A 20,299-nucleotide genomic window follows, 5' to 3' on the forward strand; every position below is an offset into this window, starting at 1 on the left:
TGTTCTGGCACTTTGATGTTTTGCTATGTCCACATGTCTGCCACTGGAGATGCAAATGGTTTGTGAACCAGAGTACTAATGTCTTAAAAAGCTTTGTATGACTAATTTAGTAGGTGTCTGAAAGCCAGAACCCCAGCTTGTAAACTGCTACTTGCCACAATGGGAACAAACATGGTCCAGGATGGCTCCCAGTCCTGCCTTCTAAACTACTAATGTGCCCTTCCCTGAGCTCACTATGCAAACACAAGGTCTTTTTTACCAGTCTCAGTGCCACTGAGTATACCTTGAAATGTGGCCCTTGAGAAGCCTCCAGCTTAGCCTAGCCTGCGGGACATCGTTCCCAGCCCCAGGCTCACAGTAAGTCACTGTACTGGTTTTGGCCGGGATAGAGTTACAGTTCTTCACAGCAGCTTGTATGGGGCTGTGGTTTGGATTTGTGCTGAAGACAGTGTGGGTAACACAGGGATGTTTTCACTATTGCTGAGCAGCTCTTGCACAGTGTCGAGGCCTTTTCTGCTCCTCACCCCGCCCCACCAGTGACAGGGCTGGGGGTGCATGGGAGGGGACACAGCTGGGACAACTGACCATGGCATATTTCAGACCATATGATGCCATGTTCAACAACAAAATGGGGGGAAGAAGAAGGAAGGGGAGGACATTTGGAGCGATGGCATTTGCCTTCCCAAGTAACTGTTACATGTGATGAAGACTTGCTTTCCTGGAGGTGGCTAAATATCTTCCTGCTGAAATACCTGTGGGGTATTCCCTGCTGATGGGAGGTAGCGTATTAATTCTTTATTTTGTTTTGCCTGTGAGCACAGCTTTTGTTTTACCTATTAAACTGTCTTTATCTCAACCCACAAGTTTTCTCACTTTTACCCTTTTGATTCTCTCCCTCATCTCACTGGGGGAGAGAGATCAAGTGACTTAACAGTCTACTGGGGTTAAACCACGACACCCACACAAGGTAACTACAGCCTTTGATCCATTAAGTGTCCATAACGCCAACCACCAAGTTGGTGATTGCCTCCAGATTTGGTAACTACAGTATCCTAAAATTAATGGATGTGTAGCCAAACCCTCATACAGAGCAATCTGGGGTGATCTCAGTTCTTGCAATCACGCCAAGCCAGACCTATAGCAACCCTACCCTCAAATCATAGCACAATTCTAAATTGTATCAGTAGAATAAAACTAAGGCTGGTCCTAACCCATAGGTGACTATCATTTAATTGCAAACTCAGTCTTTTACATTACTGTAAATGTGACTCTTGGAGCTTTCCTTTACTCCTAGGTAAATCCCAGCTCAACTCCTGTGACAACCATAACCACAATCTCAATGCTATCCCTAAATTTCTTTCCTGGAGCAACTCTGTCCCTGGCTTCTGGCCTTCGGAATTTCGAACTGGGGATTGCTGGATTGTCTGTGGCATGCACATGTCCCACCCTTGCAGGGCTGGCATCCTCCAGGAACTGTCTTTGGCTTTTGGCCCATTTCCTCATTGGCTCGTTACCGTAAAGGCCTCCCACACTACCCATGGCATGTTTGGCTAGCCACTTGGGCCTCCTCCTGGGAGCAGGGATAAAAGGCTGGCATTGAAGGCAGTCCTGACAGACAGACAGCTCAAGTTGCTTTGGCACTTCCTTGCTGAGGACTGCATTATGAGAAAGTCAGTGCTCTTTTTTGGCTTTCTTCTTGTCTTCTTTGGTCTGGCTCTGCCAGGCACCCAAGGAAAAATCATCCGCCGATGTGACTTGGTGAAGATCCTTCGTAAGCATGGCTTTGAGGGCTTTGAGGGCACAACAGTAGCTGACTGTGAGTATAATGAGCTTCCATTGCATCTCTCTGCCTATACCACCCTTGTCCCTCTCAGATTCTTTGTAATCTTTCAGCAGTACTATTCTGTCCCTCCATTCCTTTGATTTCACCATCTCTCTTCCTCATCCCCTTCCTTGCCCCCTTCTATTGCTTACACAACAAACACCCATCCAGAGCTTTATTCTTCTAAGCATTTATCCATCCATTTCTCAGACTTAAAATATCACCAGTTTAATAACTTCTCTAGCTCTTCATTCATCCTTGAGCCCTTCATCTCTTTCCTCTTACTTACCCTAAGCATACCTTACTGTTCCTTCTTTGGGCTCTTCCTCCTGCAGGGGTCTGCCTGGTGCAACATGAGAGCGGTTACAACACTGAAGCATTTCATAACAATGGTGCGAGCAGGGACTATGGGATCTTTCAGATCAACAGCCAGTACTGGTGTGACGATGGGAAGACTCGTGGATCCAAGAATGCCTGCCATATCCGTTGCTCAAGTAAGTGGCGGGACAGAACAAAGAGACTTTCTTCATCCACTCTATGAAAGCACCCTCATATGTCCATGACAACTGTGTAGCAGCTCATCTGAGCACTTCTCTCCCTGGGTCCTTCTATTCATCCACCTCCTCACTATCCCACTGCCCTTCCTGATGAATACCTTTCCGTCTGCCCATCTACCCCTGCTCTCCCTCTACCCCTCTTTTCTCCATACTGACCTCTTCTCCCTTCTCTACAGAACTTCAAGATAATATTGAGGATTCTATTCGGTGTGCCAAGAAGATTGCTCGAGAGGCTCATGGCCTCAGTCCCTGGTAAGGATATCTGCAGTGGGCACTGGGGGAAAGGGGGCAGAAGAGACAAAAGAAAATCCTGCTATTGACTGGTGGTGGTAGTGGGGGCAATGGGTGAGAAGCTGTGTTTGGTAAAGTTTAGCACAGTCCTCCTCCTAGAGCTGAAAGGAGAACTGAGGAGTCCTGGCTCATAGCATCTGCTCTAACTCCCTAAATTTCCCTCCCCTCCCAGAGTTCTCCCTTTTGTTTTCTTCCCCTTCCCCTGGCTGCCTAGACTGCACTCATCAGAATTTTCATTGATTCATATCTTTCATGCCCAGTTTTCTTCAGCCAAGACTCTCAAAGACTAACCAAGTTTGTTTTTATAACCAATTCAAACATCATCTAACTCCTCAAATTACATCATGTATCTATTTTCCAGGTACGGCTGGAGAAACCATTGCAAGGGCAGAAACCTGCGTTCCTACGTCAAGGGTTGCTAAATCACCACACAAAGAAGTGACTGTTCTCTCAGGATCGCCAGTGGTGAAGAGTGGGGCTGTATGAAGCAAAGGCTGGGAAAATGGGTGGGTGTGGGGAATTAAAAACAGTGTATTATTGAGGTAGAAAGGGTGCTGGGTATTGTTAACACTATGAGGACTTCGTGCTACTGCAATGCAAGTAAAGAACTTAAAGGTTGATGGTTTAGTAGAAACAAAACTTAGCAGAAGTGCATTACAGGTGGAGTTTCAGCCATTTACTTGCATAATCAAGGTTTTGTTGTCCTGACTAAGAGGGCTTGCCAACGTTCAGGGTTTCTCTGTCTCTTTCTCTTTTATTCATCCCTCCCTTCTCCCATCCTCTTTCCCTCCCTCCCTTACCTTCTTTCATTCTTTTGTTCTTTCCTGAGTGTAGAAAATATGAATGTGAATGAATGTTGTAATAGTTGTGAGACCTGCATGACTGCAGTTGCCTTGTAACTAGGACACAGTCCCTGACTGAGGTGGGTAGTACAGCTGGCTGACAGAGACACATAACTATGCTTGCTCCTTAAATTTATCCGAGCATCTGCTCCTGGCTGGTGGGAGAGATAGAGCACTGAAATGTATGGACATCTGGCCAGGCTGAATATGACTTTTCTTATAATTCTTTGAAGTATCAGATCAAACACAGTCTAGGAAAGATGTAGGCAGCATCTCTGTGATGAAATAATGGGTTGGGAAGCCAATTAGGAAAGAGAAATTTTTGCCATTTAGGACATGAGCCCTTTTTCCAAACAAAGGCTGAATCCAGAAACAGTGCACAAATGGAAGGTCACGGCACTGAAACCGTGTTTGCTTCTTCATAGGCTTTGTTTTGCTGCTTGGTGAGCAGTGCCTGCTTTTATGTTCATGCAATAAAGGGATGCTAACTCTTGTCTTACGTGAATGTATAAACTAACTATGAAAGGCATATTTGTTTAATGGCTGAATCTGAGAAAGAAAATATGCTCAAAGTAGCCTAGTCAGAAGACCCTCTTCCCAGCTACAGGGCAGACAGTGGTTCTTTCTCCCCCCATGACCCAGGAGACTTCATTCTCTCATTAAGTAACTCAAGGCAGAGCTATCTTACATGCTGGCTTGCAAGAGTTTTTTGCAAAATCTCAAAAAAACTTGTCATTGTCTTCACTGCAGGTACTTTCCATCTATTCAGGGATCTGAACAAACCTTCTGGGTTTTGGCTTGTGGGTTCAACCCCGGTAAAGGGATGCTTTGTGTCTACCTAAAAATTAAGACCATGTGTGCATCTCCAAGGGATGTGCTCTACAAGAAAAGATCAGGGGCTGTGGAAGGCAACTCTCTGCAAATGAAACGTCTCCTTGCTAGGAGCTGCTGAATCCTGCCACAGCTCCATAAGCCCGGGTCCAACCAGTAATGGGGCTCCCAGTATACGCACACATACACATACACACAGAGGCCAACGCGCAGGTACATGTGTATGCATACGCACATATATACACATGTATGTACGGCTGTTCAGTGTGAGGAGGAGAAGGTGAGGGGAGACCTCGTCACTCTCTACAGCTCCCTGAAAGGACGTTGTGGAGAGGTTGGTGCTGGTCTCTTCTCCCAGGGAATTAGTGACAGAACAAGAGGGAACGGCTTTAAACTGCAACAGGGGAGGTTCAGACTGGACATGAGGAACAAATGTTTCCCAGAAAGAGTGGTCAGAGAGTGGAATAGGCTGCCCAGGGAGGGGGTGGAGTCCCCATCCCTGGGTGTGTTTAAGGGCCGTTTGGATGAGCTGTGGGGGGATGTGGGGTAGGGGAGAACTGTGTAGAGTCGGGCTGAGGGTTGGACTCGATGATCCCGAGGGGCTTTTCAACCTGAATGATTCTGGGATTCTGTGACTGGCCACACACAGACACACACACTCCACACTCAGAAACAGCACAAACGGCCCCATCCTGTTCCTGTCTCTGGCTGATCAGAATGAAGGTGCCTTAGTCCTTAAGTGGGAAACACAGACACACACACACAGACACACACACACAGACACACACACAGACACACCACACACAGACACACCCAGACACAGACACACACACAGACACAGACACACACACACACACACACACACACACACACACACGTATGGAGATGCACGCGGACCGAGGCCACGCAGCTCCCTCCGCCGGTGCGGCAGCTGCCCCTGGACCCCACCCGGTCTCCCCAGTCGCTGGCACCGGGACACACCGGCCCGAGGCCGCAGCCCCCCGATGCTCAGAGCCCCCCACCCGCACACGGGGTCTCAGCGCCCCCCCGCCACCTCGCGAGCTCCCCCGGTCCCTCCAGCAGCCACCTGCGGCCCCGGCGGGGCCGCTCACCCCCATCCCGAAGGTGGCCCGGAGCGCTGCTCCCGCTCCCGGGGCGAGGCGGGGGGGCTTCAGGGACGGGTCCGCCCGGGGCCGGGAGCGAGGACAGGGCCGGGGGTGGGAGCCGGAAGGGGAGCGGGAGAGGGACAGAGCCGGGAGCGGGGCGGAGCCGGGGGCGGGAGCGGGGCCGGGGCCGGGGCTGAGTCGGGAGCGGGACGGAGCTGGGGGCGGGAGCGGGACTGGGGCGGAGGCGGGGCCGGGGCTGAGTCGGAGGCGGGAGCGGGGCCCGAGCCGGGGGCGGGAGCGGGGCCGCGGCCGGCCGAGATCCGGAAGCGGGACTGAGCTCGGTCCGGCCCGGCCCGGCCCCGCGGTGCGGCCGGGGCAGAGTCCGGGCCGGGGCAGTTCCGGTCCGGCTGCCTCGCCCCGCCCCGGGCACCGCGGGCGCGGGAGGGCTCCAGCCCCGGCCGATGGGCCTCGCGGGCAGTCGCGGCCTTTGGCTGGTGCCCGGTGCGGGACGGGGCGCGGGGGGCGCGGGCCGGGCCGGGCCGGGCCGGCTGCCGCCGTCTGGGCAGCCCCGAGGGCCGGGCCCGGGGCCGGGGGGAGCTGTGGGGGTGCGCGGACACACCCGGGCCCGCCGGGAGACGTTTGCTGGCGCCGCCGGGGCTGGAGCGCGGGCGGCGGGAACACCCCGCGCTTCGCAGCGGCTGGAGGAGCCCCTCCGGGGGGGCACGGCCTCGCCACCCGCTCCCCGCCTGCCTCCGGGGCCCGGCGGAGCCCGGGGCTTTGTGCAGTGACGGCGGGAGATGAACGTGAAGGCCCGCGAGGTGCGTGAGGAAGACGAGGATGGGCGTGAAGAGGTTTCAGGAGGAGGGAGCCTCTCCCCGCCGGGCAGGTAGGAAGCGCTGAGCAGAGCGTATTCCCTTAAAGCCGAGCGGGCTGGTGGTTGCCAGCACGGCCCCGTGCACAGCGAGGTGGCGAGTGGCTGCCAGCAGCAGCGCGCAGGGGGTGTGAGCGAAGGGATGTAGAGGAGACCGCAGAGGCCTTGGGTGTCCTCTCCAGGGGCCTCTGCCCTGGCTTGCTCAGCCTGCCCTCTTCCTCTGAGACCTCTCCAGGGTGAGTCAAAGGCAGGTGTCTCTCCTCAGGCTCACCACTAGATGGGCCCCACGTCCTTTGCTGTCCCTGGGACAGGTTCTCCTGCACAGGCAGCAGCAGAAATAACAGCTCCTGGCTTTCACTGGGGTTGTGGAGGAGGAATGAGGTCTAAATGAGAAATGGGAACGTGCGTGGACCTGCCTCATATGAAGACAGGGCTGGAGCCCTCAGCAGGAACGGTTTCATTCTTGATTTGCACAGAATGCGATGGGGTGGTGTAGGAGGGGGCAGGTTACTCATTTAGCCCCTTTGCAGTTGAGGGGTCCCTCCTCCAAAGTGCAGCAAAACCGGCTGAAGCAGCTGCAAGAGTTGCCCCCCCGGGCTGTCTCCCTGCTGTGCGCAGGGGGTGATGAGTTCCCTCGGCACTGTGGCCCTCCTGGCCCTGGGCACAGCCTGCTGCACAGCTGCAAAGCCACTTCCCTCTACGGTGGAGTGACCCTGCGCAGCAGAGGAGAGAAGGCTTGGAGCAAGGCAGTGTGGAACAGTGGGCAGCAGCTCCCTGGGGTGCATGGGGCTGACTGGGGCACAGCTGGTCAGTCACATTAGACTGTAACATCCCTGTAGGACAGGGATACCATTGCCATGGGCTGTAACTGTAAGTAACAACATCACTGCAGTTATTTTACTGACTCAGTCCAGGAAACCCCAGGAAAACCCCAAGAGCAACTCTTCCTGGTGCCTCAGTTTCCCCTCCTGTGACGAGGTGCTGATAACCAGCCCCTCTCTCTGCCTGCCTTTCAGCTCAGGAGTTACCATAACTGTTCATATCATTTGTCAACTTGGGCTTTCCCAAGCCCGGCTGGACTTGCCAGGACACAATCCAGCCTAGTCTTGTTGGATTCCTGCATCCCCAGGCATCCTCCAGACCCTGCAAGCAGGACTGGGGAGGTGAGGCTGAGCCAGGGGTTGTTTGAGCGAGCAGTGCCAGCCAAGAGTTTCTTCTGCCCTTCCAGAAAAGCAAGCCAGAGCACTTTTTGGACTCACCATGATTCCCTGGAGCTCTGAGCTTGAAGTCAAAGTCCCTGTCAGTGAGATGGACCCAGTCCCAGAGGCCCTACAGCCCCAGGATCACAGGGCCCAGGGCTCAACTGAACAGTTTGCACCAAATGAAGGTGAAATCCTGCAGAGGGAGGGGACTGATCAGTTTGTGGGGTAACCTTTGGGAACTGGCCAGAGTCGAATTCTCCATCTCACCCGAAAAATTCAGCAAATGGGGCTGCAAGTGTTGCCTGAGGCAGCCCAGTCTGGGCAAGGGAGGCTGGGGGAGCTGGGGAAGGAGCTGACCTGGGACAAAGGCTCTTTTCTTTCCATGTGCCCGTCTTCCCACCCCCAGCCCGGGTCAGTGGCATGCGAAGCACTCCCCTGCCTCCCAATGCGCTGGGAAAGAAGCAACAGCTGCAGGGGCCCTTTTGCTGCCTCAGAAGCTGTGACAGCACCCGGGAGCCAGGCCGGGATCTAAATTTAAACTCATGCTTTGTGTGTTTGTACGTGCGAGTGCAGGCTTCAGTCCCCACTCCCCCACCACGTCCCCCGGTGCACGGAGGAGACAGACTCCGCAAGAAGGGAGATCCAGAGGAGCTCCAGCTGGCTGGGACCCGGGGAAGGGGGACTCAACGGTGGGACAGGAGGAGCAGAAACAGCTAGGGGAGAAACACCATGGAGCCGCCTTCTCCCCAGGATGACATGAAGAAGAGGCAACAGAAGGAGAAGTCCAAGAAGCCAGTGCCACCAGTAGCACCCCGGCCAGCCAGGGCTCTGTTCTGCTTAACTCTGCAAAACCCGCTGCGGAAGGCATGCATCAGCATCGTGGAGTGGAAGTATCCTTCTGACTGCGTGGGCTTGGGAGCACCCGTGTGTGTGACTGCGAGCAGGGGGGCTGGGGAGGGGGGCTGGGGAGCAGCACCCCGTGGGCTGCCAGCAGGAGAGCTGTCAGCCCGCTTTAAGCCTGTGCTGGTTGTCTCATCGGGTCTGTAAAAGGCAACAAGGCACTTGGGGAGCCCTGGTAGGATGCGTTGGCAAAGGCAATGGCTGTGCAGACTGGGGTCATGAATAGGCTTGTGGGGGGAGCTGGGGCTGGGAAGTGGGTCAGGCCATGGGGACCTTTGGTAGGGTGGTGCAGGGACAGGCAGGGACAGCCTGGGTGGCAAGGGACTTGTGGGAGGGAACATGTTCTGTGCTGGCTGGAGCTGTGCTGGGGAGAAAGAGGGGACAGCCTGCTGGGAGGGGAGAGGGTTTGATGTGTGAGGAGGGGGCACAGTGCCCATCCTGGGGTGGGGATGGGGCCAGGCAGAGGAGGAGGGCCAGGGTGGGGCAGCAGGAGCTGAGGATGGAGCTGGGGACAAAAGGCTGGCCCAGGGGAGAGGTTTGGAGGTGGGTAGTGAGACTGTGGCGAGCTGCTTGGGATAGCTCTCTGTGAGTGTCACTGCTTGCCTCACCCTGCAGCTGCTCCCTGCCCTGCTGGGGGGGCTGGCCAGCATCCCCCAAATCCTTGCTGACACCGTTGTCCTCTCAGCCCCCCTTTCCCATCCCTCCTTGGCACTGCTGTCACAGGTGAAAGATTTGTGAGTGATAATGTTCAGAGGGACAGTATCTCTCTGTGCCTCTGGCTTAATTTAAGGATGAGTTTTGGCTCTTTGATTTGTTATCTTTTCATTGGGGCGTTGTAGCTCAGAAATACCAAAATGTCATGTTCCTGCCACCCATCCAGGAACTATTTTAGGCCATTAGATTTGCTTTGTTCACCTGTATTTTATAGAACAGAAGAGGATGGGAGATGAAACATTTCACTCTGGCTTCAGTAAAACATTTGGGCTCAAGCAAGAATGATGGAATTTGGGGATGTTTCCAGTAAATCCAGTTCTTCCACCCCAACTTTTCTCATTTCAGTTGAAGCTATCCGCATGTTCCTGACCTTGGCAGGATCACCCCAGCCCCGGGAAGACTCTGCTCCTCTTGGAGGTGGCTTGATGGCCTTAGACTGGCTGTGGTGTTGTACATGTGGGGACACCAAAGCCATCCCCTGCACTGCCAGAGATGCCAACTTGTTCAAAGCCCAGTGTGCCTGTTTGCAGGCAGTCCAGGCGTGCTCACAGCTCTGGTGATGCTGTGCTGGCCATGGATTTTGAGCCCTTGTTGCTTTCCTACGAAGGAGCTCGCTGTCCTTTGAGGAGAGGGAGCAGAGCTAAAATTGGGGAACGCTCCATTTCTGCTTCTCTGGCCTGTGGCCTGAGTTGTTCTACAGGCACATGGAAGGGAACTGTGTCTGTGTCTTAAATAGGCACTGAGTATGGAAGAAACTTGTGCATACACCCTAGTGGCAGGGGAAAAGCTGGAAATAGGACTTACATCTTCCAACATGCTCAAACACATTCCTCCTCCTGGGCCAACGAATGCCAGAGAGAGTGTGTAGCACAGCGGGGGTCTTTTCCCACACTGGTGCCCTGGACAGGGTGTGTGGAGGGGGGAGGTGGGTTTCCCACCAGGAAGGTTGCAGGTGGTTCCGACCTGTGCAGGACAAATGATCCAGGGCATCGGGTTTCCCCAGCACCTCTCTTGCTCCTGGCTGTATTTATACCCAGTGCACCTGGCTGCCCTTGTTCAGGGATCAGTGTTTGCAAGGCCTGACAGGGTCATTCCAGATCCTGTGGGTTGTTATGGTCTTCAGGGCCAGGCAGGCTGCCAAGGGCAGATTAGCTGTGACCATTTTCTGTGGGGATACCTGCCATCTGGGTTCAGTATGGCAGCACACACTGCTGTTCCTTGGGCCCGTCTCTGCTGTACAGCTTCTGCTGTCAGAGCACAAAGCTGAGCCACAGGCGTGGGACAGGGTCTTTTCTGTGCAGCTGGAGAGTGGGGAGGATCCCTGCACTCAGCCTAGGGTGGGTGAAAGTCAGGCTGGCTTGAGGCAGAGGAGTTTTTATGCTGAAATTTGCTCACATCTCAAAACCCATGTTTGTTAGCACAAGGGAATCTGGGTGCACTGCAGATTGCTGGATCTTGTGTGCTTGACAGCTAGCCCAGCATGTTGATGGTTGCTGGGACACGTCTAGCTTTGTGGTTTCACCCTGGTGTTCCAGGTTGTTTTGCAGTCAGGAGGACTTCAAGGCAGATGGGTGTGGTGTCTGGGGACCCTGGGGAACCACAGAACTGTAAGGCACTAAGGGCTTAATTCCTGTTGCAAGGCAGATGTTGGGACCCTTGGGTGCTGTGTGGCAGGAGGCTGCTGGAGAGAAAGAAGCGACCTTGCAGGGCAGGGAGATGAGAGTGATGCTGAGGTTCCGGCTACGTGGTGAGAGGCAGAGACACTGTGCCCAGTGAGACTACATGCCTCTTTTTTTGGTTCAACCTGTGCCACTGCATTTCTACCTAATAACAGTGCCAGATTGCAAGCAGCAAGCTGATTCCAGCTCCAGTTACAAGATAGGTCACCCTTCGAGGAGGGCTGCTCATCTCACCCTGTTGGGAAGCCTCTAACCCCTGGGCTCTGCCCCATTACCGGAACACAGAAGGGAAACAGCTTTTCCAGCTGACTTTAGGTTTTAAAGTGTCATCAAGTTGATGGATAGAAGGATCCAGAAAAGGCAAAATAACCTGTGACGAGCATAGGACATGACTGACAGCACTCAGCCAGCTCAGCACCCTAGGTGCCCCTTGCCCTGTCACACTGGATTGGACAGTGGTATTGGCCACGGCAGCCCAAGGCAGGCCTCAGCATAATTATCTGGAAAGCAGAGCTAATTAGTTGATTAACCCTGGTGTAAGGAAGCATCAGGATGGCTGCAGGGTCTCTCTGCTGGAGTACTGAGTTTTGAGGCCTGTGCTGGGCTCTGCAGTGACATCAGTCTGCATGGCTGAGCTGTAGGTGTTCGCTGACGCGGAAGTCCTGGACACAACTTAGACGACCAATGTGATCAAGTTGATGCCACTTTATTACAGGATACACAGCAGTTTATACACTATCACAAGCTTCACGCACCGCTATCTTATTGCCAATAGGCTAAAGCGACTTGTTCATGGGCCCTTTTGCCCTCTCTGATTGGTCCCAGTGTGGTGTCCACGCACTGCTCTCCCACTAGGTAGGCCTCCTATTTTCAACAGTCCAACTTCTCTTTTGGCCAGGAATGTAGTTTCTCAGTCTATCTCAGCCTTGCTTATGTCCTTGAACACAGCTGCAGCCTCTTGTTACAGTGAGGCCACTCGGTCTGGATCGCTCATAACACGTTCGTTGTTCTCCAGCGATTCCACAGGTGTTCCCACAGAGCGTGTTCCTGGGAGCTGTTCTCCTTTGCATGGTCTACACCAAGTGAGATGGGGATGCTGGGAAGTCCTGGCTTGTACTGGAACCTCTGTACCTGCTGGATGAGATTTTCCAGTTTGCCTGTGATGGCAGATTGTTAGCTACATGTGGAGGTGGGGATGGGAGATCTCCAAACAGTTCATGGGGGTGGCCATGAGTGTGGGTGTTGGCTGGTAGGGCAATGGAGAGTGGCTGGAGGGGAGTGTGATGATTTATGTCACTATTTGTTGATTTACACTGTAGGTGGGTCTGGCCCAGTGGGCAGCTGGAGCAACATTTTAATTCCCTCCATCTGCTTTTAGTTTCAGTGGCTTCCAGGGGTACAGGCAAGGCAAGTGGATCAGGGGCCAATGAGATGTACTCGTCAAGAAACATTATTGGCCAGGAAACTTTGAGATCAGCATTGTGACCAAAAATGTTTCTTGGAGGTTTTTGCATCATGCTGTATCCAGCTGTCTTCTGGTGTCACAAGGCCACTAGATGAGTGGAAAAGACCCCTTTGCTTTTAGGTATGAGCATAGCTGCGTGGTGTGCTGGCCAGGCACGAGCACTTCAGAGCTGCAGCAAGGGCCTGGATGTGACCAGCATAGGGGAAGCAAAACGTGACGGCTGTTGTCTTCTGACCTACTGTGCTGGTGTCTGCTGCCCTCCCAGGGTACTATAGGGTGGCAGGTTTGGACCATGCTGGAAGGAAGAGAAAGTGGGGTCCCTGGGGTGAGAGCCTGGCTGTGGACAAGGTCCTAGAGCCAGAGTTTGAGCTCTTTTGGGGCTTCAGTGACATGATTGCTGAAGCTTGACCATGAAGTTTCATTGGCCCAACAGAGCAGTGACAGTAGCAGGAGCCTGGGAGTGACCAAGTGTCCATCCTAGGGCCTTCAGGGGGAAATAGCAAGTTAACCCATTTGTTCAGAGATGTCATAGGGCCCAAACAGCACAATTCCACCTTCTAGGGAGTGGGACAGAGTTCAGGCTGAGCGCTCCGGTTGCTCCTAGCCCATGGCACTCCTGGAGATGGTCACAGAAGCGCTGCCTGCGCTGGGGCACTGAGGCTGTAGGACACCTGGGGATGTTAGCAGCTGGATGTTCTGCTAGAGGAGACCCTGGCTGAGCTGTCTTGCCCCTATATACCTTCTAGCCAGGGAGACACGGCCCACCTGAGATCTGCTGCTCAACAGTGTCTCCCTCACGGATGCTGAGTACAGAGGGAGCCGGGGCCAGCAAAGGGTGATGCTTTGATTAAATGCCTACATTATGCAAAAGGGTCCTGACCCTTCAGGATAATTTAGGAAGGATGAGGAGGGGGAAACTGTGACCTCCCATCCATTCTTTATTCCTTCAGTGCAGCCTTTTACTTCATGCCTCCTCCCCATAAGTCCTGTGCCAAAGCTGCCCCTCTCCAGCAGCCGTGTGCTGAGTGTCCAGGCCCTGTGTCTCATCCTGGCCCATTCCCTCCCTCCCTGGGGCAGCAACTGAGGATGTGCAGAGGGTGAAGTCTGACTGCTCTCTCTGGTGCTCTGCCCGAGTGGCAGATTGTTTCTCCATTCCCCACACATACCCAGAGGGGGCAGGGGCAGGGCTGTACCTGCTTTTTTGTTCCTGTCTCTACTCCTTAACGCTTCCCCTTAGACCCTTCGAGATCATCATCCTCCTGACCATCTTTGCCAACTGTGTTGCACTGGCCATATACCTGCCGATGCCCGAGGATGACACCAACGTCGCCAACTCCAGCCTGGTAAGGCTCAGCCCTCCTCGTGTCCTCCTGGACAGCCAGACGCTCGCCTGCGAGGGCTCTGCGGAACTGGCCGCTCAGTGTGGTGGGGTGCAAGAGGGTGGTAACTGTAGTGGGGGCATCTCATCTGCTGCTGACCTGCGGGGCGCAGCCAGGCGTCATCGGTCCAGTGAGAGATGCTGCAAAGTCAGAGGGAGGCAAAGTGGTGGAGAAACTGTGGCAAAATGAGTTTTCAGAGGGGCTGAAACCACCCTTAGGTTGAGATCAAAGGCAGCAGATTGGTGTATGAAGTACCCAGGAAGGAAGAATTGATGCCAAAAAATAAATGAATTCCCTCAAATTTTATCATGACACTTTCAAAAGGAAACATCCTGTTCCAGAAAGGCTGAAATGTTTTGTTTCAGCATTTTTGGAATAAAATTTTCTGACCTTTCATTTCAAAACTGTATTTTAATTTTGGTACTTTTTATTTAAGAGGGAAAAAATCATTTCTGTTAAGCAGAGAGGTTGCTCCTTTCCAATCAGTTATTCCATTTTTTTCCCCAGTCACTCCATTTTGCCTGGAACAAGATGTTTTGATGTGATCCAGATCAATAGTTTGCACTATTTTTAGTTTGCCACTCTTTCCCCTCTTCAGATCCCCATTGTGGTTCAATCCACATTGATTTCCATTGAGAGTCTGAGTTTGGTGACTCAATCAAAGCATCTGTATACATCCTTTTGAAATTAATTTGTAACTAATTTCAGGACTCCTCTGTGTTGGGGTGTTGGGTGCAGGTATTGCTGGCAGCTTGGGACTTAAAAAAACACCTGTCTGGTTTTTGTCTGTTCCTTAGAGACTCCACGGGGAAAAACACTAAAGCAGTCAAAGAATCTGAGATACAAAATACGAAGTAAGATTTTACTTGTGCAGTTTTTAGTTCCTTGAACTGCTTTTGTCTCTTTCCCTCTCAACGAGCTTTTAGTGGCAGTGAGGATAATGTTTACTTCTCATTTCCTTGGAAAAAGAAGAAAAGGAGTCACTTGACAGTGTGTTGTTATGTCTTTTAAAAATAAAACCATGATAGGCCCACAGAGGAGGGGAATTAAAAATACCCACAGAGAGTTAATTCCTGGGGTGTTCATTCAGCCTCCCGGTGCACTGTCTGACCAGCTTCTTCAACCCCTGTGAGCTTGGGGCAGAGTTAATCTCAAGACGCTGGTTTTGGTTTGTTCCCTGCCCAAGGGGGCATAAGGGGACTTGAAAGGTGCAGTTACCACAGCTGAGAGATTAAAGAGGCAAAGCAAAACTGGGGCAGGTTAAGCATGGAAAGCAGGAGGAGAGCACAGTGGGGGTGTGGGCTTCCTGCTGGGAGGGGGTTTGGGATTTGGCTGGGGCCGGGATGTCTGTGAGGGAAGAACTGGAGAAAGCCCAGCAGTGTACGGCCGTGTGCCGGGATGGGGCAGCAACCCCCCCCGCAGTGCTCCTGGGCCCTCCTGGGCAGGGCCTGGGGCTGCCCAAGAAGGACCAACAGCCTCTCCCATTAATGGGGGGCAGGCAGGTGTGTACTGAGTAAAGTCATGTATAAATGAAATTTCATCTACTTGTATTTATTGTATATTAGACTACTTATGCTATATCCTATTGGGGGATTTTTCAGCCTGTTACCATGCCAACAGCCCTCTATATCAGGAGCATGACAGCCCCAGGCTTCTGTTCTTTCATCCCTGCTCTGCATGCCCCTTTGTCATCATGTTCTGGTGGCTTTGTAGGAGCAATCCCAGCTAAGACCTGAGCCAGACCTTCATCACCTCAGGTGTCAGGCTGTGCTCTCCACAGGGCGCACAGGTAGTGCAACAAAGGCTTGTTGGAGGTGTTTCTTCCTGCAGCAGAGAGGTGCTGCAAAGCATTTAATCTCTCCCTGTCACTTTTTAAACCGCCTCTCTTCATTGCCCAATCCTCTCCGGAGAGGATTGAGTCTGTTTAAAGTGTTGAGGAGGCAAAAACATGTGAGGGGAAACTGAGTCAGAGCAGTGGGGACATTGCCCCATGTTATCTGCGGGGGCAGGACCGGGGCTCACTCTCACCAGAGCTCACTGCTGATGGGTGTGCGGGAGCCTGTCCAGCCCAAGCCTCCTTCAGAGAAGCCTCCTGCATCCCAGGTTCTTAATGCAGTGAAAGCCGGGCTGCTCTAAAGCTGAGGGTCTCCAGCAAGGAGAGTCTCGGGAAGGGAGGATCTCCTGGGAGACTTCTGCTGCCCCTTTCTTCCCTCAAGGTTGGAAAAGCTGGTGAGCAGCCACACTTGTGACTCAGTCTTTCCAGGATCACCCGGGGAAGATCTGCACGCAGAGTTTACGCTAGATTTAAAATTACTCTCATGAAAACTTTGTTAACCAGAACTCATTTTGGGCTGTGAAAAAAGTATATTTAATAACCTGCAAATCTTTTATGAATCCGTTTCACCTTATCCTGGAAGAAATACTGTTGTTTAATTTCAACATATTTCATTATTATTCTTTTTAGATTCGATTTCTTCTGGTCCGGAAGATATTTTTTTTGTAATACTGTTTTTGTTTAATTCTAATGAAATCAAAATATTTTCTTTGACCTTGATGAAATGATTTAGACTTTTCAACTTGATCAAAAATTCACAGCATTTATTTTCACTTTGACTTGAGTTTCCAAAATTATCAGTGAGCTCCAAATTACACTGTTTGTCTTTCACTGGAAGTCTTGCTTCAGGAGCAAGAAAGTTCAGAAAGGAAGTGTTTAGCAAGGCAAGTTATTCAAGGGGATTCACCCAAGAAAATACAGATGTCTGCATGTGAGCTGGCTGCCTGGACTTTGTTTATGGTCAATGGAGAAGTAAGGGCAAATTTAGAGTAGGGTTTGTCTCCTAGGGCAGTTGATCTCCTGCATTTCTGGGGGGTGGTGTTTGACATGCTGCACACACTAAAGAACCTATTTTTCCCCCACTAATGGGACCCAAGGGTGACTGCTTAGAGGAAGGCCACCCTTTCAGAGCATCCAAAAGCAGCTGGGCTGAGTCCCATGTGCTTTGTAAGAATATTGGGTAGAACATGCGGCCTGGTGAGTCGGGGACAGAGCTGAAGCTCAAGATGTACAGAAGACACTCTTAACACAGGTAATGGCCTGTGTGTAGGCACTCTGTTAGTATCACAGATAATGGCTTTGTGTTCAGGTAGGTGTTTAATATAAAGGAGCAAGTTTCTGACAATCCCACCATTTTGGGTTGCATTGGGTTGTATCTCAGCCACAGGGGTCAGGGGACCCTTGTGTTTTAAAGCCTGAACACAGCCCCAGACACAATTCTGTTACAGGAATATGGGCATCTGATGCTGTTGCAGGTGTCCTAGACCTCTATCTGCTGCTCTGGAGGGGTGTGACTTGCTTGTGGGTCCTGTGTAACATCTGCCACCCCAGGACTGTCTCCTGTAGCCTGGGGTATCTCCAGTGGCACTGAAAACAGCTGTTTGGGCAGCTGACTCTGTCTAGCAGTCCTGGAGCAGAGATTGCTGGCTCAGGGCTGGTTTTGAAGAACAAGTACCTGCTGTTGGGTGTCTGTCCCGTGAGGCTGACATGGGTTTCTCACTGCAGAACAGTCCTGATTACATGTGGCTTTCGTAGAGCTTAGGATCACCCTTGATCATCCTCTAATAGCTGTGAGAATAGACCACACAGCTGCACATCTCCATGCACAGACTCGGTACATGGGACTTCAGAACCTATTGTTGCTCTTTCACCCAGCAACTTGAGGGATGCCCATAAGGATGGAGCTGTTTGAGCTTCCCCTGCCTCAGTCTTCCCCTTCACTCTGGGCTGGGGCCGCTGTCAAGGGCCGGCACCCTGCCCAGCTTGTGGCTTGGCAAACCCAGCAGCCTCCCTGGCTCCTGCCTGGGTAGGCAGCTGAGCCAGGCGCCCTGATCTCTCCGTTGCCATCCCTTCCTGGCCCTGCTTATGGGTGCTTGGCCACCCTGGGAGCCTTTTCATATACAGCCCCACCATCACAAGGTTGCACTCTTTCAGGCTCCCTTCCCCTGTGGACAGAGCTGGTGAGAGGATTTCACCTCCCCTTTGCACAGATCCCAGCTGTGACTTTTGCTGCCTGTTGCTGGTGCACAGCTCTCACCCTCCAGTTGGGCCTGCAGAGCTGACCACTTGTCCTGAATGCCAGTAAAAATACAGCAGTTTCCCAAGCCTGCTCCACCAAGCAGGATGCCCCATGGTCCCCAGCTCCACAGCAAGGCTTCCTCTGAAGGGACCTTGCTGACTGTCTGCTCCCAGCCCTGGAGGAGGGTGGATTAGCTGCAGCTCCTCTGGGTTTCTCTTCCTCTAGCTGGGCTCTCCACACCCTGGGGCTGACAGGTGTCAGCTGTACTGTGTCCAAATCATTTTCCTGTCCATGGTTTTGCTGACTGAGGTAGTAGCACCCAGCAAAACCTTTTCAAACCAAGCAGTCCAGGGATAACCCTCAAGAATGCCACCAAGGTGTCCCACAGACACCTGACCAGGCGTGAGGCAGCTGGTGTGACAGAGAAGGGACATGGAGCAATGAGGAGCTGTGGACAGTGAGTGAGAGAGACACAATGGGGAACAACTTGTTGTAGGGCCTGGCCCCTCTGTGCTTGCATAGCTGCTGGAGAGGTTTATTGCTTTTTTGGTTCCTGCCTCTGCAGCCCTGGGGTTTGTCTGTCACTTGTTTATGGGAAAGGAGGAGCTGTGGCTGGAGCATATGGCAGGAAAAGCATCACAGAGCAGCTGAGGGTGGAGGGACCTCTGGAGATCATCAAATCCAACCACCTGCTCTAAAACATTTGTGCAAACGGTTCAAAAACTCTCCCAAATTCTTTCCTGCGTGTCTCCCCATCCCAAGCTCTCCCCCTGCTATGCCAGAGGCCACTGTGAGAAGCAGAGATGTTTCTCTCCATGTCTGTTCCTGGCCATGGTTCAGAGCAGCCCTAAGGGGCCTGCCTGCCTTCCCCTGTGCCCTTCCCATGCCAGGTACCAGGGTTTCCCACCACGGACTCAAAGGAGCCTTGCTCCAGCCTTCATTTTTATCTTGATTTCCAAAGGAAGGGGAGCCTATGAGATTGCTGTAACTGTGTTCCCATACATTCGTTATCTGTCCTGTCCCCTTCTCCCTGTCTCATCTGCATTCAGGGGAAGGGGAGGAAGACACAGAGCTACTCTGTTTTGCAAAGCATGGTTGCTGCAAGCCTCTGGAGAACACCCTTATGGGTGTTTTATGTTTAAAAAGCCCTTATGAAAGACTTCGGTAGAACAGCTACCTGCCCTGCATGTCTGGGTACAGACAGTCCACGTGTGCATTCTGGGTGCCCCATTGGTGCACATACAAAAACCATTTTTACTGGGGAGGATGGTCAGACACTGGCATGGGTTGCCCAGGGAGGTTCTGGAGTCTGTGGAGATATTCAGAACCTGCATGGACAAATTTCTGAGCAAGCCACTATAAGCTGGCCCTCCTTTGAGCAGTGAGGGCTTGGACTAGGTGGTCTCCAGAGATCTCTGCCAGCCTCAGACCTCCTGTGACCTGTGACACTGCCTCAGCCATGGCAAGGACCACCCCTCAGCCTAGCAGTGAAGGGTGGTGTGAGACAGCGGAGGTGATGGGGGCTGGAGCTGCAGGGGGAAAGGGGAGCAGGGCCTGACTGCGACTGAGGGGCTCTAGGAGAGGTGCAGGGGCTGATGGTGCAGGAGCAGGAACAGAGGGCACGGAGGAGGGCAGGAGGCTGGGGACAGTTTGGAGGGGTCAGGGAGGAGTGTGAGTGCTGTGAGTGTGCACATGGGGGAAGCAGGGGTGGCTATCTGGCTGTGTTTTGGTCACACTGTCCCCTCACCATGTATCCCCAACTTTGTCCAGCTGGGAGGCTTTATCCAAGCCCTGCTCCCCCTGTTCCGTGGGACATGGAGCTGGGACTCATTCTGGAGAGCCCTGTGTGGCCACAGGGGCTGGGAGCTGACACTGCTGAGCAGGCTGGAGCTGTGTCATGTTGCATTGCATTAGCATGATGCACACTGTTATTCCTGCTGCTCTGGGGCTCGTTCAGCACCCGCAGGTGAGGTTACTCTGTGTCCCCTAACATGGCTGAAGCATGTATGTGTGTAGCAGCCCAGTGTTATAAAGACCTGCCTCTCTTTATAGTGGCTTTTTGAAGGCTGTGATCTTCATACACCCAATCCCAGCTCTGCCATCATGGGTCGCCAGCTCTGAATTCTGGGGGTGATGAGGGGACGGTGGGTGGTGGTGGCATAGAGTGGGTCCTCAGCTGCTAGAAGCTGCCCAGGGCTTCAATGAAGCCAGCGGAGTTGTGCCTGTACATGGTGTGTGCCTGGCTCGCAGGGTCTGCCATGGCCCAGGCACGGGGTGGCCACGTGGGGCATGAGTTCAGTCTCTGTGCTGACCTGCAGCATGGGCAGCACCAGAGCTGGGGGAGGTGCATGACTGATTTCTTCTCAAATCAGCCCGGGCACATGAAGTAGGGTCTGCACCAGGTGCAGGACATGCCGTCCTTGACCTGTCTCCCAGGACAAAATATCGCTTAGCTTCCTGCTGCTGGTACCTGGAGGTGGCAGTAAGTTTGCCCTGGCTCAAGACTTGGCTTTGTAGCCGCATGAGTTTCATTGCCAGTATGTTTCCTGCAGCTACACCTACCACTT

General features: G+C 52.9%; 2 protein-coding genes across 4 annotated transcripts in view; both read left to right on the forward strand.

Annotated features, from left to right (window-relative positions):
• Positions 1-1,662: 1,662 nt before the first annotated feature.
• LYZ (lysozyme) lies at positions 1,663-3,092 on the forward strand. Its single transcript, XM_074850424.1, has 4 exons — positions 1,663-1,816; positions 2,158-2,316; positions 2,556-2,631; positions 3,032-3,092. The coding sequence occupies exons 1-4, from the start codon at positions 1,663-1,665 to the stop codon at positions 3,090-3,092; spliced, it is 450 nt and encodes a 149-aa protein (XP_074706525.1).
• A 2,794-nt stretch (positions 3,093-5,886) lies between these two features.
• The window catches only part of CACNA1S (calcium voltage-gated channel subunit alpha1 S), a 51,737-nt gene continuing 37,324 nt past the window's right edge, over positions 5,887-20,299 (forward strand). Inside the window, exons 1-3 of one of the 3 annotated variants that reach the window (XM_074850512.1) lie at positions 5,887-6,335; positions 8,096-8,412; positions 13,518-13,623. In XM_074850512.1, the coding sequence (XP_074706613.1) occupies positions 8,252-8,412; positions 13,518-13,623 (267 nt within the window). In that variant the 5' untranslated portion in view covers positions 5,887-6,335; positions 8,096-8,251. The remainder of the gene's footprint in view (positions 6,336-8,095; positions 8,413-13,517; positions 13,624-20,299) is intronic. The other 2 variants (XM_074850511.1, XM_074850513.1) reach the window with 2 other exon arrangements.

This window comes from Strix aluco, chromosome 25, assembly GCF_031877795.1.
Source record: "Strix aluco isolate bStrAlu1 chromosome 25, bStrAlu1.hap1, whole genome shotgun sequence".
Lineage (NCBI taxonomy): Eukaryota > Metazoa > Chordata > Aves > Strigiformes > Strigidae > Strix > Strix aluco.

What these genes read in the sequence shown, in the direction of transcription:
- LYZ (XM_074850424.1), top strand. Translation starts at nt 1,663, where the DNA reads ATGAGAAAGTCAGTGCTCTTTTTTGGCTTTCTTCTTGTCTTCTTTGGT. An exon ending in GGGCACAACAGTAGCTGACT is followed by an intron (nt 1,817 to 2,157) that starts GTGAGTATAATG and finishes TTCCTCCTGCAG; the next exon opens with GGGTCTGCCTGGTGCAACAT. An exon ending in CTGCCATATCCGTTGCTCAA is followed by an intron (nt 2,317 to 2,555) that starts GTAAGTGGCGGG and finishes CCTTCTCTACAG; the next exon opens with AACTTCAAGATAATATTGAG.